The sequence below is a fragment of the Macaca mulatta genome, chromosome 8 (assembly GCF_049350105.2).
Source record: "Macaca mulatta isolate MMU2019108-1 chromosome 8, T2T-MMU8v2.0, whole genome shotgun sequence".
NCBI classification, from domain to species: Eukaryota; Metazoa; Chordata; class Mammalia; order Primates; family Cercopithecidae; genus Macaca; species Macaca mulatta.
Genome location: NC_133413.1, coordinates 69,293,795 through 69,309,928, shown reverse-complemented (window position 1 = coordinate 69,309,928; position 16,134 = coordinate 69,293,795). Strand labels below are relative to the sequence as shown.

The 16,134-nt window shown below is 36.8% G+C and overlaps 1 protein-coding gene across 6 annotated transcripts in view; it reads left to right on the top strand.

Moving 5' to 3' along the window:
- Nucleotides 1-16,134, top strand: part of NSMAF (neutral sphingomyelinase activation associated factor) — a 76,203-nt gene that overhangs the window by 31,942 nt on the left and 28,127 nt on the right. For all 6 annotated transcript variants that reach the window (XM_077943645.1, XM_028852689.2, XM_028852687.2 and 3 more), the window contains 3 exons: nt 3,398-3,469; nt 3,754-3,801; nt 3,907-3,959. Coding sequence is in view for 4 of the 6 variants with exons in the window: in XM_028852689.2 (XP_028708522.2) it covers nt 3,398-3,469; nt 3,754-3,801; nt 3,907-3,959 (173 nt within the window). In the remaining 2 variants the exon portion in view is untranslated. The remainder of the gene's footprint in view (nt 1-3,397; nt 3,470-3,753; nt 3,802-3,906; nt 3,960-16,134) is intronic.

Below are 16,134 nucleotides of genomic sequence, written 5' to 3'. Positions count from 1 at the left end.
TGCAACAAAAACAAAAATAAATAAATGGGACCTAATTAAACTAAAAAGCTTCTGCACAGCAAAAGAAATAACCAGCAGAGTAAACAAACAACCCACAGAGTGGGAGAAAATTTTCGCAAACCACACATCCGGCAAAGGACTAACACCCAGAATCTACGAGGAACCTCAAACATATCAGCAAGCAAAAAACAAATAATCCCGTCAAAGTAGGCAAAGAACATGAATAGACAATTCTCAAAAGAAGATATACAAACAACTAGCAAACATATGAAAAAATGCTCACCATTACTAATTATCAAGGTCATGCAAATTAAAACCACAATGAAATACCACCTTAGTGAGAATGGCCATAATTAAAAAGTCAAAAAATAATAGACGTTGGCATGGGTTTGGTGAAAAGGGAACACTTTTACACTGCTGGTAGGAATGTAAACTAATAAAACTACTAGAGAAACAGTATAGAGATTCCTTAAATAATTAAAAGTAGAACTACCTTTCAATCCAGCAGTCCCACTGTCAGGTATTTACCCAAAGAAAAGCCATTATGTGAACAAGACACATGCACACACATAGTTATAGTAGCACAATTTGCAATTGCAAAAATATGAAACCAACATAAATGCCCATCAACCAACAAGTGGATAAAGAAAATGTCCTATATATACACCATGGAATATGACTCAGCCATAAAATAAAACGAAATAATGGCCTTTGAGCAACTTGGATGGAGCTAAAGGCCATTATTCTAAGTTAAATAACTTAGGAATGGAAAACCAGATATTGTATGTTCTCACTTATAAGTGGGAGCTAAGATATGAGGATGCAAAGACATTAGAATTATATAATGGACTCGGGTGCGGTGGCTCATGCCTGTAATCCTAGCACTTTGGGAGGCCGAGGCAGGCGGATCACAAGGTCAGGAGATCGAGACCATCCTGGTTAACACGGTGAAACCCCGTCTCTACTAAAAATACAAAAAATTAGCTGGGCGTGGCAAGCGCCTGTAGTCCCAGCTACTCAGGAGACTGAGGCAGGAGAATGGCATGAACCCGGGAGGCAGAGCTTGCAGTGAGCCGAGATAGCGTCACTGCACTCCATCCAGCCTGGGTGACAGAGTGAGACTCCGCCTCAAAAAAATAAAATAAAATAAATAAATAAATTATCTAATGGACTTTGGGGGTTTAGGGGGAAGGATCGGGGGGTGGGGAGGGATAAAAAACTACATATTGGGTACAGTGTACACTGCTTAGGTGACAGGTAAACCAAAACCTCAGGGAACCTATTTATGTAACCAAAAACCACCTGTACCACAAAATCTATCAAAATAAATTTTAAAAAAGAAAATGAGAAAGGAATAAAAATATGTCACAATAAAATGTCAACACAAAGGGAGACAGAGGACAAAAGAGGACAAATGAACTACAAGACAGAAAACAGTTAAAATGGCAATAGTGAGTCTCTCACTATCAATAATTACCCTCTGTGTATCAAACTCCCCAATCAAAAAATGTGGAGTGCCTGAATGGATTAAAACAAGTAAAATCTAAAACCCTACGCCATCTGCAAGAGACTCGCTTTTGGTTTAAGGACACACATAGGCTGAAAGTGAAAGGATGGGAAAAAATATTCCATGCTTGGTAACCAAAAGAGAACAGAACTGGCCATACTTATATCAGACAAAATAGGCTTTGAATAAAAAACTTTCACAAGAGACAAAGAAGGATATTATGTAATGATAAAAGGGTCAATTTATCAGAAAGATAATTACAAGTGTGCATGCATTAGGGTTCTCCAGAGAAACAGAACCAATAGGATGTGTGTGTACATACATACATATGCATATACATATATACAGAGAGAGAAATTGATTTATTATAAGGTATTGAATCATGTGATTATAGAGGCCAAGAAATCCAGACCCAGGAGAGAGCCAATGGTATAGGGTTTAGTCTGAGTCTTAATCCAAGTCTGAAGGCAGGAGAAAACCAATATCCCAACTTGAAGACAGGAAGAAAGAGTGTTTTTCCCATTTTGCCTTTTATTAGATTTAGGCCCTTAGTGAATTGGATGAGGCCCACCCACACTGGGGAGGGCAATCTGCTTTACTCAGTCTCCTAATTCAAATGCTAATCTCATCCAGAAACATCCTCACAGATATACCCAGGAATAATGTTTAACCAAACATTTGGTCACTCCATGGCCCAGTCAAACTGACATATAAAATTAATCATCACCATGTGTATGTACCCAACCTCAGAACATCTAAATATATGAAGCGAACATTGATAGAACTGAAGGAAGAAATAGATAGCAACACAATAATTGTAGGAGATTTCAATACCACACTTTTGACAATGGGTAGAACATTCAGATAGAACATCAGTAAGAAAACAGAGGACTTGCACAACACTGTAAGACCCAATGGACCTAACAGACATGCAGAGCTTTCCACCCAACAGCAGCAGAATACACGTTTCTCTCAAGCACATGGAATATTCTCCAGGACAGATCACATGTGAGGTCACAAAACAAGTCTTAACAAATTTAAGAGGATTAAAATCATAGTGTTTATATTTTTCCAATCATAATGGAATGAAACTAGAAATCAACAGCAGAAGGAAAACTGAGAAATTCACAAATACGTGAAAATTGAACAACATTCTCTCAAAAAACTAGTGGGTCAAAGAAAAAAAAAACGAAAGAGAAATTAAAAAATCTTGAGATAAATGAAAACACGGTATACCAAAACTTAGGTGATGCAGCAAAAGCAGTATAAACACGGAAGTTTATATAATTAAATGTCTATGTTAAGAAAGAAGAAATATCTCAAATAATAATCCTAACTCTAGGCGGGGCATGGTGGCTCACACCTGTAATCCCAGCACTTTGGGAGGCCGAGGCAGGTGGATCACCTGAGGTCGGGAGTTCGAGATCAGCCTGGCCAACATGGTGAAACCCCGTCTGTACTAAAAATACAAAAATTAGCCGGGTATGGTGGCGCACACCTGTAGCCCCAGCTACTCGGGAGCCTGAGGCAGGAGAATCACTTGAACCCAGGAGATGGAGGTTGCAGTGAGCCGAGATCGTGCCACTGCACTCCAGCCTGGGCAACAGAACAAGACTCTGTCTCAACAACAACAACAACAAAAAGTCCTAACTCTATACTTTAAGGGTATAGAACAAGAAGAGCAAACTAAACCCAAAGTTAGAAGAAGGAAGGAAATAATAAATATAGCAGCAAATTATGTAGACTTGCTCTCCTAGAACTCTCATTCCAGCGGGGAGGTTACACTATACAGATTTTATTATAGCAGGTTCTGTATACATGTTCTTAAAGTAGCATAGTTTGACACACTGCTTCTCTTCCTGTATTTTGGTATCTTCCCCTTTTCGTTAGGGCAAAATGGAATATGTTTTTGAATTGGATGTTCCCGGGAAAGTGGAAGATGTTGTGGAGACGTTGCTTCAGGTAAGCACTTGCTGGGTAGAAAATTCAAAGCAAACTGAGGCAGAAACTGTTTTTATAAATTTTGTATTTATATACCTTACCCAAATCATCATCTATTTTCTAAATATGTAGCAGATTGACTTAAAATGTTGAGTTTAAAAACTATATATTAGGAAGCAGCCATAGGTATATCAGAAATAATCTTGACTGTTAACAGAATGATTGCTGTTTCTCATTGCTTCTAAAGAAATACTTCATATCATCTGAGAGAAAAAATAAATTCATGTTTGTTTATGATATTGTAGCTTCACAGAGCATCCTGCCTTGACAAATTGGGTGACCAAACCGCCATGGTAAGTATTCCTAACAATGTGTGTCTTTGATTGCCAATTAACTTGCATTGATATTTTACTTATAAATACTTATATTCATACTTTTTTCTGGTTCTGTTTTAATAGATAACAGCTATTTTGCAGTCTCGTTTGGCTAGAACATCATTTGACAAAAACAGGTAAGTTTCTAATAATCTTTCCTAATTAGAAAAGCAGTGGACATTTTCATCTGTATGCCTCATTCAGCAGGTCCAAGCCTGATGTCATCATTGGTCTCACCCAAAACCTGCTTGTCTTAGAGAATGGCTCAGCCTCAGTGCAGGAGAACTCTCTAGGGCTTCTGCAACTCTTCTGCATCCTGATGTCTGTCAGTCAGAAAGGTCTGTTAGATGCTTCAGTTTCTGCTTCTGTGTTTTCACATTGTGTTGCATCAGTTCAGGCCACCGTCACCTCCCACCCAGAACACTAGCACAGCTTAATGTAGCTCACCTACCTGACTCCATCTTCCCTTCTCCATTTCTCTTCTCCTCCCTCTACCTGACGTTGTTTTAAAATATGTTCTTTCTAAGGGCCAGGTGTAGTGGCTCAGGCCCATAATCCCAGCACTTTAGAAAGCCAAGGTGGGAGAATCACTTGAGCTCCAGAGTTTGAGATCAGCCTGGGCAACATAGTGAGATCCTGTCTCTGCAAAATTAAAAATTAAAAAATTAGGCCGGGCACGGTGGTTGATGCCTGTAATTCCAGCACTTTGGAAGGCTGAGGCGGGCAGATCATGAGGTCTGGAGTTCAAGACCAGGCTGGCCAAAATAGTGAAACCCTGTCTCTACTGAAAACACAAAAAAATTACCTGGGAATGGTGGTGGGCACCTGTAATCCTAGCTATTCGGGAGGCTGAGGCAGAAGAATTGTTTGAACCTGGGAAGCGGAGGTTGCAATGAGCCAAGATCATGCCATTGCACTCCAGCCTGGGCAACAGTGTGAGACGCCCATCTTAAAAAAAAAAAAAAAAAATTAGTTGGACATGGTGGTGTATACCTGAAGTCCCAGCTACTTGAGAGGCAAGGTGGGAGGATCCCTTGAGCCCAGGAGGTCAAGGCTGCAGTGAACCATGATTATGCCTCTGTACTCCAGAGTGAGACCCCATCTCAGAAAATAAAATAATAAATTTTAAAAATGTCCTTTCTAAAGAACTTATTTGGTCATATCACCTGCCCGTTTAAAATTCTTCAAGATTGAAACTAGGCTCCTTCCTTACACCATATACAAAAATTAACTAAAGATGGATTAAAGACTTAAATGTGAAACCTAAAACTATAAAAACTGTTGAAGAAAATCTAGGAAATACCATTCTGGACATAGGCCCCAGCAAAGATTTCATGACGAAGACACAAAAGCTATTACAACAAAAACAAAAATTGACAAATGAGACCTAATTAAACTAAAGAGCTTTTACACAGCAAAATAAACTATCAACAGAGTAAACAGAATGAGAGAAAATATTTGCAAACTCTGTACATGACAAAGTTCTAATATCCAGAATCTAGAAGAAACAAGCAAAAAATGAACAACCCCATTAAAAAGTAGGCCAAGTACATGAACAGACACTTTTCAAAAGAAGACATACATGCAGGCCGGGCGCGGTGGCTCAAGCCTGTAATCCCAGCACTTTGGGAGGCCGAGACGGGCGGATCACAAGGTCAGGAGATCGAGACCATCCTGGCTAACACGGCGAAACCCCGTCTCTACTAAAAACACACAAAAAAATTAGCCGGGCGAGGTGGCGGCGCCTGTAGTCCCAGCTACTCGGGAGGCTGAGGCAGGAGAATGGCGGGAACCCGGGAGGCGGAGCTTGCAGTGAGCTGAGATCTGGCCACTGCACTCCAGCCTGGGCGACAGAGCGAGACTCCGTCTCAAAAAAAAAAAAAAAAAAGACATACATGCAACCAAAAAAATCTGAAAAAAGGCTCAATACCACTAATCATTAGAAAAATGTAAATCAAAACCACAATGAGATACCATCTTATACCAGTTAGAATGGCTATTATTTTTAAAAATTTAATAAATTTTGAGTGGCTATTATTTAAAAAATAACGTGCTGTTGAGGTTGCAGAGAAAAGGGAATGCTTGTACCCTGTTGGTGGCAGTGTAAATTAGTTCACCTACTGTGGAAAGCAGTTTGGTGATTTCTCAAAGAACTTAAAACAGAGCTACCATTTGACCCAGCAGTCCCATTATTGCATACATACCCAATGGAAAATAAATTGTTCTACCATAAAGATACATGCACACATAGGCTTATCACAGCACTATTCAAAGTATTAATAGCAAAGACATAGAATCAACCTAAATACCCATCAGTGGTAGACTGGATAAAAGAAAATGTGGTACATATACACCATGGAATACTTTGCAGCCATAAAAAAAGAGATCATGCCCTTTGCAGCAACGTTGGATGGCACTGAAGGCCAGGGATGGCGCTGGAGCAAGTTAATGTGGGAACAGAAAACTAACACCGCATGTTCTTTCTTGTAAGTAGGAGCTAAACATTGAGTACAAATGGACACAAAGAAGGGAACAATAGACACTGAGCCTACTTGAAGGTGGAGGATGGGAGAGAGGAGGGCGAGGATCAAAAATCTGCCTATCGGGTACCATACTTACTACCTGGGTGACAAAATAATCTGTACAACAAACCCCCAAGATACGTATTTTATCTACAACAAACCTGCATATGTACCCTGAAATTAAAATAAAAGTTAAAAAACAATAAAAAAAAAATTAACTCTTTGAGAGTAGGAACTTGTCTGGTCTCTTGCATCCACACAGTATGGTACATTACAGTGAATGAAATTAATGGTTTCTCTACATTTTACTGCCATTGCATTTTCCGAGACCCCCGTTAGCTCTCCTTGGTTCAGCTGGAATTCCTCTAGCCTCTTCATATGGTCCACAAAGTTATCTTCCTAAAACAAACATGATTATGTGCCCACCAACCAGCTCCTAGAACAGTAACAAGCAAAAGAGTTTTCAGTAAGTTAATTTAAATGCCTCTCTTTCATTGACAATATCAAAGGTTACTGTACCAAGAAACAAATAGTCTTTTATAGCCATACACTTTTGTATTACACTTTTGTAATCCAAATTCTGTGGATTATTTCATATTGCCAAGAGAAAGTGATACAATAAATGGCCATTAAAAATATAAATAAAATAAAAATTTTCAAGCCCCTCCCTGTCCCCAGTGCCTTCAGGATAAAGCCTAAACACCTTAACATGGCCCTAAGACTCTTAGGTACTAGCTCTTGTTTACTACTAGTCGTTGATGATGCATCTTAAATTCTGTGCCCTAGTTATTTGCATTACCTGCAGTTTCTGTTGGGTCACATTGTCTCTTACCTCTGAGCCTTTGTTCTTGTTCCCTCTGCTTAGAAAACTCATCCTCCTTCTCTGCACCTGGCTGTTACTTCTTATTCTTATTTCTCAGTTATTCTAGAAGGCCTTTCCTGAGACTTCAAGTTGCAATAAGTACCTTCCTATGGCGACCTATAGGGTCCAAGAGAGTACACTCCTACTGTTCTAACGGTTTTTTCATTGACTTTCTTGGCTTTTCTTAAGTATACATTTTGTACAAAGATGAAATTTCTGTATTATCCCATTCTCTTACTTGTTTATTGCCTTGTATTAAGGAGATTTAGGTGATTTGTCTGTGTCTTTGTCTCTGGTATCACTAAGTTAATTATTATACCTTTATGGTAACTATTGGCATCTGGTAGTGCAGGGCCCCAGACCTTATTTTCCTTTTTCACTTATGTCTTCAGTGTTCTTGGTCTTAGGCACTGCCATCTGAATTTAGAATCAGCTTGTCAATTTCCATAAAAGCAATTGTGTTGCGATTTTGATTGTAATTGCAGTGAATCTATAGTCTTCTCTCTATTTATTTAGGTCCCCTTTAATATATTCCTTATGATTTTCTTCATAAAGATCTTTCCTATCTTATGTTATTTATTCCCAGTACTTCATATTTGTGATGGTATTATAAATGGTATGTTATTAAAAATTTCATTTTCTGTTATTGTTGATATATAGAATGCAATAGGTTTTAGTGTACTCATTTTGTTTTCAGCAACCCTACTAAACTCTATGACCAATTCCATTAACTGTATATTTAGATTCTTTATATTTACAAAATCTTATCTATGAATTATTTGCAGTCTCTATTCACTAGCATTTTTATTTTTGATTTTTGCATCTGTAATCATTCATGCTTAGGACAAAGCAGAAAGTATTGGTTGAATAGGTTCATTTATTTATGGATTATTATGTGCCAGGCTTTTGCTAGAAGCTTATGTTTATAAATGAGAGTAGTTTGTAATATTCTATTTTATTGCTACCTTTGTGAGATTTGGGAATCAGTCATCTTGACCTTTACCCTACATTTTAATGTGTTAAAGAACTTGCCAGTAAAGCCATCTGGCCAGTAATGTGTTTTTTTGTGTTTATGTTTGTTTGATTCTTTCTCTGCTTCACTATATAGCATTAATTTTCTTTCCATTTTTATACTGGCAGGATATATTAGGTAAGTGAATTGCTTAGGGAAGAATAGTTTCCATTTTAGAAAGGAAAGGGAATAATAATAGGAAGAATTAGCTGCTTCTGACCTACTTAGAATGTGTCATTTTTCCAAGTAGCAATTTAGACTTCAATTCTGGGCTTCAGCATGACATTCATTTAAAAAATGGTTCACTGTGAACGTTTTAATGTATCCAGTTGCTGAAATATTAGGCTAAAGAATTTGGGGAAAGGGATTTTTGCAATATGAAATGAAATATTCCAGTGTTGTATACTTTCTTTAGAAGAAAAAAAGGTAAACTTCTGCTAGGATAAGCTTTCATCATATTTCTGAGGAGATAATTTTTTATTAAAGGAATATAAGGTAAACTATTTTTAATACTTTTTATTTTGAAAAGTTTTGAACCATCACAAGTTGAAACACTAATACAATGAAGGCAGGTCCCCTATGATTCACCAGATGTTAATTTAACATTTTGCCAAATTTTCTTTAAGTCATGCCTGCTCCTGCTCACATTGTTGCTCTGTGTGTGTGTGTTATTTCTATGTATAAATGTGTATGTTTGTATTATGTATATAATACATGTGTATATATTTTTTCTGAATCATTTGAAACTGAATTCCAAGGTATCATAACACTTCCCCCATAAGTACTTCGGCAGGTACTTGTTAGAAGGATATGCTCCATTCCTTGATACCATTATCATACTTCATTAGCAATAATTCCATAATAACATCTGATATATCATATAATAAAATATAAAATCATTAAAACGATAAACTCATAATATCTTATAGCTTCATATTAAAATTTCCCCTTTTTAAAAAAAATTATACTTTAAGTTCTAGGGTACATGTGCACAATTGCAGGTTTGATACATAGGTATACATATGCCATGTTGGTTTGCTGCACCCATCAAGTCATCATTTACAGTAGGTATTTCTCCTAATGCTATCATTCCTCCCCCAGCCCCCCAACCCTGATGTGTGATGTTTCTTACCCTGTGTCCAAGTGATCTCATTGTTCAGTTTCCACCTATGAGTGAGAACATGCAGTGTTTGGTTTTCTGTCCTTGTGATAGTTTGCTGAGAATGATGGTTTCCAGCTTCATCCATGTCCCTGCAAAGGACATGAGCTCATCCTTTTTTATGGCTGCATAGTATTCCATGGTGTATATGCGCCACATTTTCTTAATCCAGTCTGCCATTGATGGACATTTGGGTTGGTTCTAAGTCTTTGATATTATGAATAGTGCCGCAGTGAACATATGTGTGCATGTGTCTTTATACCAGCATGATTTATAATCCTTTGGGTATATATCTGGTAATGGGATGGCTAGGTCAAATGGTAATTTTAGTTCTAGATCCTTGAGGAATCATCACAGTCTTCCACAATGGTTGAACTAATTTACACTCCCACCAACAGTGTAAAAGTGTTCCTATTTCTCCACATCCTCTCCAGCATCTGTTGTTTCCTGACTTTTTAATGATTGCCATTCTAACTGTTGTGAGATGGTATCTCTTTGTGTTTTTGATTTGCATCATTTCTCTAATGACCAGTGATGATGAGCATTTTTTCATGTGTCTATTGGCTGCTTAGATGTCTTCTTTTGAAAAGTGTCTGTTCATATCCTTTGCCCACTTTTTGATAGGGTTGTTTTTTTCTTGTAAATTTGATTGACTTCTTTTGTAAATTTGAAAGTAGTTTCTGGATATTAGCCCTTTGTCAGATGGGTAGCTTGCAAAAGTTTTCTCCCATTCTGTAGGTTACCTGTTCACTCTGATGGTAGTTTCTTTTGCTGTGCAGAAGCTCTTTAGTGTAATTAGATCCTATTTGTCTATTTTGACTTTTGTTGCCATTGCTTTTCATGTTTTAGTCATGAAGTCCTTGCCCGTGCCTATGTCCTGAATGGTATTGCCTAGGTTTTCTTCTAGGGTTTTAATGGTTTTAGGTCTAACATTTAAATATTTAATCCATTTTGAATTTAAAATTTCCCCTTTTCTACCCCAAAAGTCTTCCTTAAAATACTTTATTTTATAATGATTGTAGATTTAAAAAGAACAGACCAAAAGATAGTACAGGTTTCTCTTTCACTCCCCACTCAGAATCCCTGTTCTGTTTAATATGTAAGTGCTGCCATCTTTTGTTGGACATATTCCTAGATATTTGATTGTTTGATACTATTGAAAATTTATTTTCCAACTATTTGTTACTGGTATATAGAAATACAGTTCTTTTTTAAATTGACCTTGTATACTGTGACTCTTCTAAATTCACTCATTAGTCTTAGAGTGTTTTTTGCTAGATTCCATGGAGTTTTTATGTACATAATCATTTAATCTGTGAATAATGACAGTTTCACAGAAATCCCTATGGCTTTTATTTTCTATTTCTTGCCTCATTGCACAGTTTTATTAATAGATGTGGTGGAAATGGACATTATTGCCTCATTCTTGATCTTACAGGAAAAGGGCTTAATGTTTCATCATTCAAAGATGATGCTAGCTGTAGGTTTTTCATAGCTGCCCTTTAACAAAGTGAAAATGTTCCTTTCTGTTCCTAGTTTACTGAGAGTTTTTTCAATAATGGGTGTAGAATTTTGTCAAGTATTTTTTCTGCATTCATTGACATGATCATATTTTTTTCTTTATTCTGTTAATGTTTTGAATTACACTGATTGATTTTTTTCAATGTTAAACCAACCTTGTATTCATGGGCTGAATCTAATTTGAGATCATGATGTCTTATCCTTTTTACATATTACTGGATTTGCTTTGCTAGTATTTTCGCATCTATATTGATGAGGGATATTGCTCTGTAATTCTCCTGTAAGGTATTGACCAAAACATCATTATGTGGCACACGTTGTTTCTGTATTTTTTTTCTTGGTGTCTCGTTTTTCCCCTTCTTTTCAGTAAATCTAGTATTTTTCAGTACTCCATTTTATCTACTCTATTGACTTTTTAGCTGTAGCACTTTGTGTTATTTTAGTGGTCATTCTAGAGATTACAATATGTACCTTGTGCCAGAGTATACCTTCAGTTGTGTCAGTTGTGGTGCAGGGTTATGCTGACCTCATAAAATGAGTATGGAGGTTTTCTTTATCTCCTGTTTTCAGAAAAAAGTTTGTGTAGGATTGGTGTTATTTCTTCCTTAAATTTTTAATAGAATTTGTTGATGAAGCCATCTAGGTCTAAGGTGTCCTTTGGGATTCCATTTATTTACTGAACATAGGACTGTTCCATTTGTGTGTTTCTTCTGTGCCTGTTTTGGTAACTTGTGTATTTCAAATAAATTGTCCATTTCATCTAAGTTGTCAGACATATTGGTACGAAGTTCCTTATGTCCTTTTAATGCCAGCAGCATCTGTAGTATAGACCCTTCTTTCATTCATTATGCTGATACTTTGTGTTTTCTCTGTTTAAATATCAGAATTGCCAGGGCTTACCAATTTTATTAACTTTCAAATGACCACATTTTGACTTTGTTGATATTTTTCTGCTTTTTCACTTTGCTTATAGTTGGTGTCCACTTTTATGATTTTCTTCCTTCAGCTTGCTTTGGGTTTAAGCTGCTTCTTCTAGCTTTCTAAGAACAAAGCCTAGATCAACAATTTTATTCCTTACTTTGTAATAGAAGCACTTAAACTTATAATTTTCTCTTTAAGCACTGCTTTAGCAACATTCTGCAGATTTTGATTTTTTTTTTTTTTTTTTTTTTTTTTTACCATTAATGTAAAAATATTTTGTAATTTTCTTCATCATTTCTCCTTTGGCCCATAGGTAATTTAGAAGTATGTTTAACTTCCACGTATTTGGGAATTTTTAGTAGATATTTGTAGATGCAGATTTATAATTTAATATCTGATCAGAGAATATGTTCTGTGTGATTTCAGTCTTTTGATATTTGATCAGGTTTGTTTTATGGCCCAGCACATGGCCTATCTTGGTGAACATTTCACATGCCGTTGAAAGGAATGTGAGCTCTGCAGTTGTTGAAAATAGTATTCCATAAATGCCTTATGGGTCCAATTGGTTGATGGTCATTCGGATCAAATATATTTCATTAATTTTTTTTGTTGACTTGTGCTATCAGTCACTGAGAGAGGATGTTAAGATTGTCAGTGGTGATTTATTTCTTTTCTTATTTCTGTCAATTTATGCATTTTGTGTTGTAAAGCTCTGTTATTATATCTATATACATTAAGGTGCATAATGTCTTCTTAATGAATTGATCCTTTCATTATTATGAAATGTCCCTCTTTATTTGTAATAGTGTTTTTCTTGAAGTCTGCTTTGTCTTCCTTTAAAGTAACCACATCAGTTTTCTTATGTGTCGTGATTGCATGATACATCTTTTTCTGTCCTTTTACTACTAACCTGTGTCTTTATTCTGTTTTAAAAATATATGTACTTTAAATATATAGTTGAGTCTTGCTTTTTATGCATTCTGACAATCTCTGCTTTTCAATAGGAATGTTTAGATAATTTATAATTATATAATTATAGACTAGTTGGTTTTAAGCCTAGTATCTTAGGATAGTCATGCATCACTTAATGACAGGGATATGTGTTGTGGGATTCAGGTGGACGAGAGAGATACCTCGGGTTAAAACAGGAGAATCTTTTATTGAGTGCACTCAGGCCCAGCTGACTCAACGTCCAAATGACTGGGCCTGGAACAAAGTTTTATACACACTTCACAAAAGGGGGTGGGCTAGCTTGAAGCAAGCTTACAGTGGTGTGAAAGCAGGGATACAGAGGCAGGACAAAGACGGTTAATCAAATTGTAACAGGTTCATAACTCAAGATCGCACATAACCATTGCTATGCGACCCAGATGTCCATTATCTAGGTTTGCCTAGGCACAGGCTTATCCTATAACCTTTACTATGGCCCCCAGGTGGCCGCAACTCAGGCCTGCTTAGAGACTCATGACCTTCACGCTACTGCTTAGATAAAACAATACTTGAAGTCACTAGTTACAGAGAACAGGAATCTATAAACTCATTCCAATAAACAAAGGGAAATTTGTTTTTCTTATCCCTATGTTAAAGGAGTGCTGGGAGAGTCTTCAGAGCACATTAGATAATATTATCTAGACTTTTCCTGGGTCTGGGCTGTGCCTGTTGCTGCCTCTGGGACAAGTCAGCCTAATACAGGAAAACTTATTTCTCTTTCTTTTTAATTTTATTTTTATTTAATTTCCCACCTCATATGTTGTGAGAAATGTGTCGTTAGGCAATGGTCATTGTGAGAACATCATAGGGTGCACTTATAAAAACCTGAATAGTACAACTTACTGCACACTTAGACTATGCAGTATAGCCTATTGCTCCTAGGTTATAAACCTGCACAGCATTTTGCTGTACCACTTGAGTATCCCTAATTCAAACATTTAAAGTCTGAAATGCTCCAAAAGTCCGAAATGCACGCAAAACTTTTTGAGTGCCAACATGATGGTCAAAGGAAGTGCTCACTGGAGCAGTTCAGATTTCAGATTTTGTGATTAGTGAGGAACACTGATATGATACAAACATTCAGAAATCCAAAATCCAAAACACTTCTGCTCCCAAGTGTTTTGAATAAGGAATACTCAACTTGTACTAAATGCTGTAGGCAATTATAATATAATAGTAAGTATTTATCTAAACATAGAAACGGTAGAGTAAAAATATGGTATTATAATTTTATGAGACCACTAGTATATGCAGTGTCATTGACCAAAACATCATTATGTGGCACACGTTGTTTCTGTATTTTTTTCTTGGTGTCTCGTTTTTCCCCTTCTTTTCAGTAAATCTAGTATTTTTCAGTACTCCATTTTATCTACTCTATTAACTTTTTAGCTGTAGCACTTTGTGTTATTTTTAGTGGTCATTCTAGAGATTACAATATGTACCTTGTGCCAGAGTATACCTTCAGATAATATTATTTCATGCTACTTTACCCCAATACAAGAACCTTACTCCAATATATTTCCATTTAGCCTCTCCTGCCTGTTATGATCTTATCTTGTAGCTAATTTATGCACATTCCATAAAACCCACAATACAGTATTCTTATTTGCGCTTTAAAAATCAATAGCTTTTTAAAGAATTTAGATACATACATGTTTGCATAGAAATTAAAAATGTTAAAAAATATTTTAATACTTAGATATTTAGATGTTTATAATTTCTAGTCTTCTTTCCTTTCTGCAAATCTAGTATTTCATCTGGTATCATTTTTCCTTAGTCTAAAACACTTTTTGTGGCATTCATTACAAGCTGATCCATTCGAGATGAATTCTCTCAGCTTTGCCTAAGAAGAAGATATTTATTTTACCTTCATTTTTGAAGGGTGTTTTTGGATATAGAATTCTAGGTTGGCAGGTTTCGGACCACTTTAAAGACTGTCATTCCATTGTTTCTGGTGAGGAGCCCCATGATTTGAATTGCTGTTCCCTATGTAAGATGTGGTTTTCTTGTGCTCATCCTGCTTGAGGGTTTCAGAGTGTATGATGGGGAAATTCCTACTATGCTGTCAACACAGGACACTTCAGTAATCAGCTGTCTGGCTTTTTCCTACACCAAGCAGTTCTCTGACACCAGCTGGGTATTCTACAATTCAATTCAGACATTGTCTGTCTGGAGTTAGCACAGACCCCAGGGGTTAAGAGCTTAGTGCAACAAGGCTGCCCCCACTCACCTCCGATGCCAATCACAAATCCAAGTTGTCACCTGTGTTCTGACCAACCAGCTGTAAATCAGAGATTCCCACAACACATTCCGTAGGTTTGATCACTAGAATGGCTCGCAGAACTCAGAAATATTTACTTATGTTTACTAGTTTATTATGATAATAAAGGACATGATAAAGGGTACAGATGAACAGCTGGATGATGCATAGGGTGATATCTGGAAGGAAGGGTCCTGAGTGCAGGAGCTTGTGTCCCTGTGGAGTGAGGGTATATCACCCTCCTGGCACATAGATGTCTTCAGCAACCCAGAAGTTCTCCCAGGGGCATTTATGGAGGCTTCGTCACATAGGCATAGTCAAATATTAACTCAGTCTCCAGCCTCTCTCCCTTACCCTGAAAAGGGGGAGTGTGGCCGAAAGCTCTAAGCCTCTCATCAGGGCTTGGTCCTTCTGGTGGCCAGCACCCATCCAGGATTCCATACACAGTTGCCTCATTAGAGCAAAAGACGCTTCTATAACTCAGGAAATTCCGAGGGCTTAGGAGGTCTATGTCAGGAATCAGGACCAAAGACCAAATATTAGAACAAAAGATGGACCTAACACCTCTGTCACTTGGGAAATTACAGAAGTTTCAGGAGCTCTGTGCCATGAATTGGGAGCAGAGACCAAATGATATATTTTTTTATTATGTCACATAGAGTTTCAGAGTAACATGCATCTATGAACTGATATTTTTCATCAGTTCTCAGCCATTCTCTTCTCCATTTCCTCTGTCCTATTTTCTGTCTTTTATTCTATAGTCAGTTATACTTAAGTTAGTATGTTTGATATATTCCTTCAGGTCTCAGATACATGCTCTTATATATTTTTTTCATTCTTTTTTCTCCTTTGGTTTTGTTTTAGTTAGGACACTTTTTATTGACCTGTTTTCAGCCTTACTGGACCTTCCCTCCACTGCATCCAGTCTGTTGTTAAGATTGTTTAATTAATTCTTTGTGATATCAATATCTTTATTCCTATATTCCCATTTGGTTCTGTTTCATAGTTTCTATTTCTCTGCTGAAACTCTGTCTTTTCACATGTGTTGTCCGTCTTTTGTTCTTA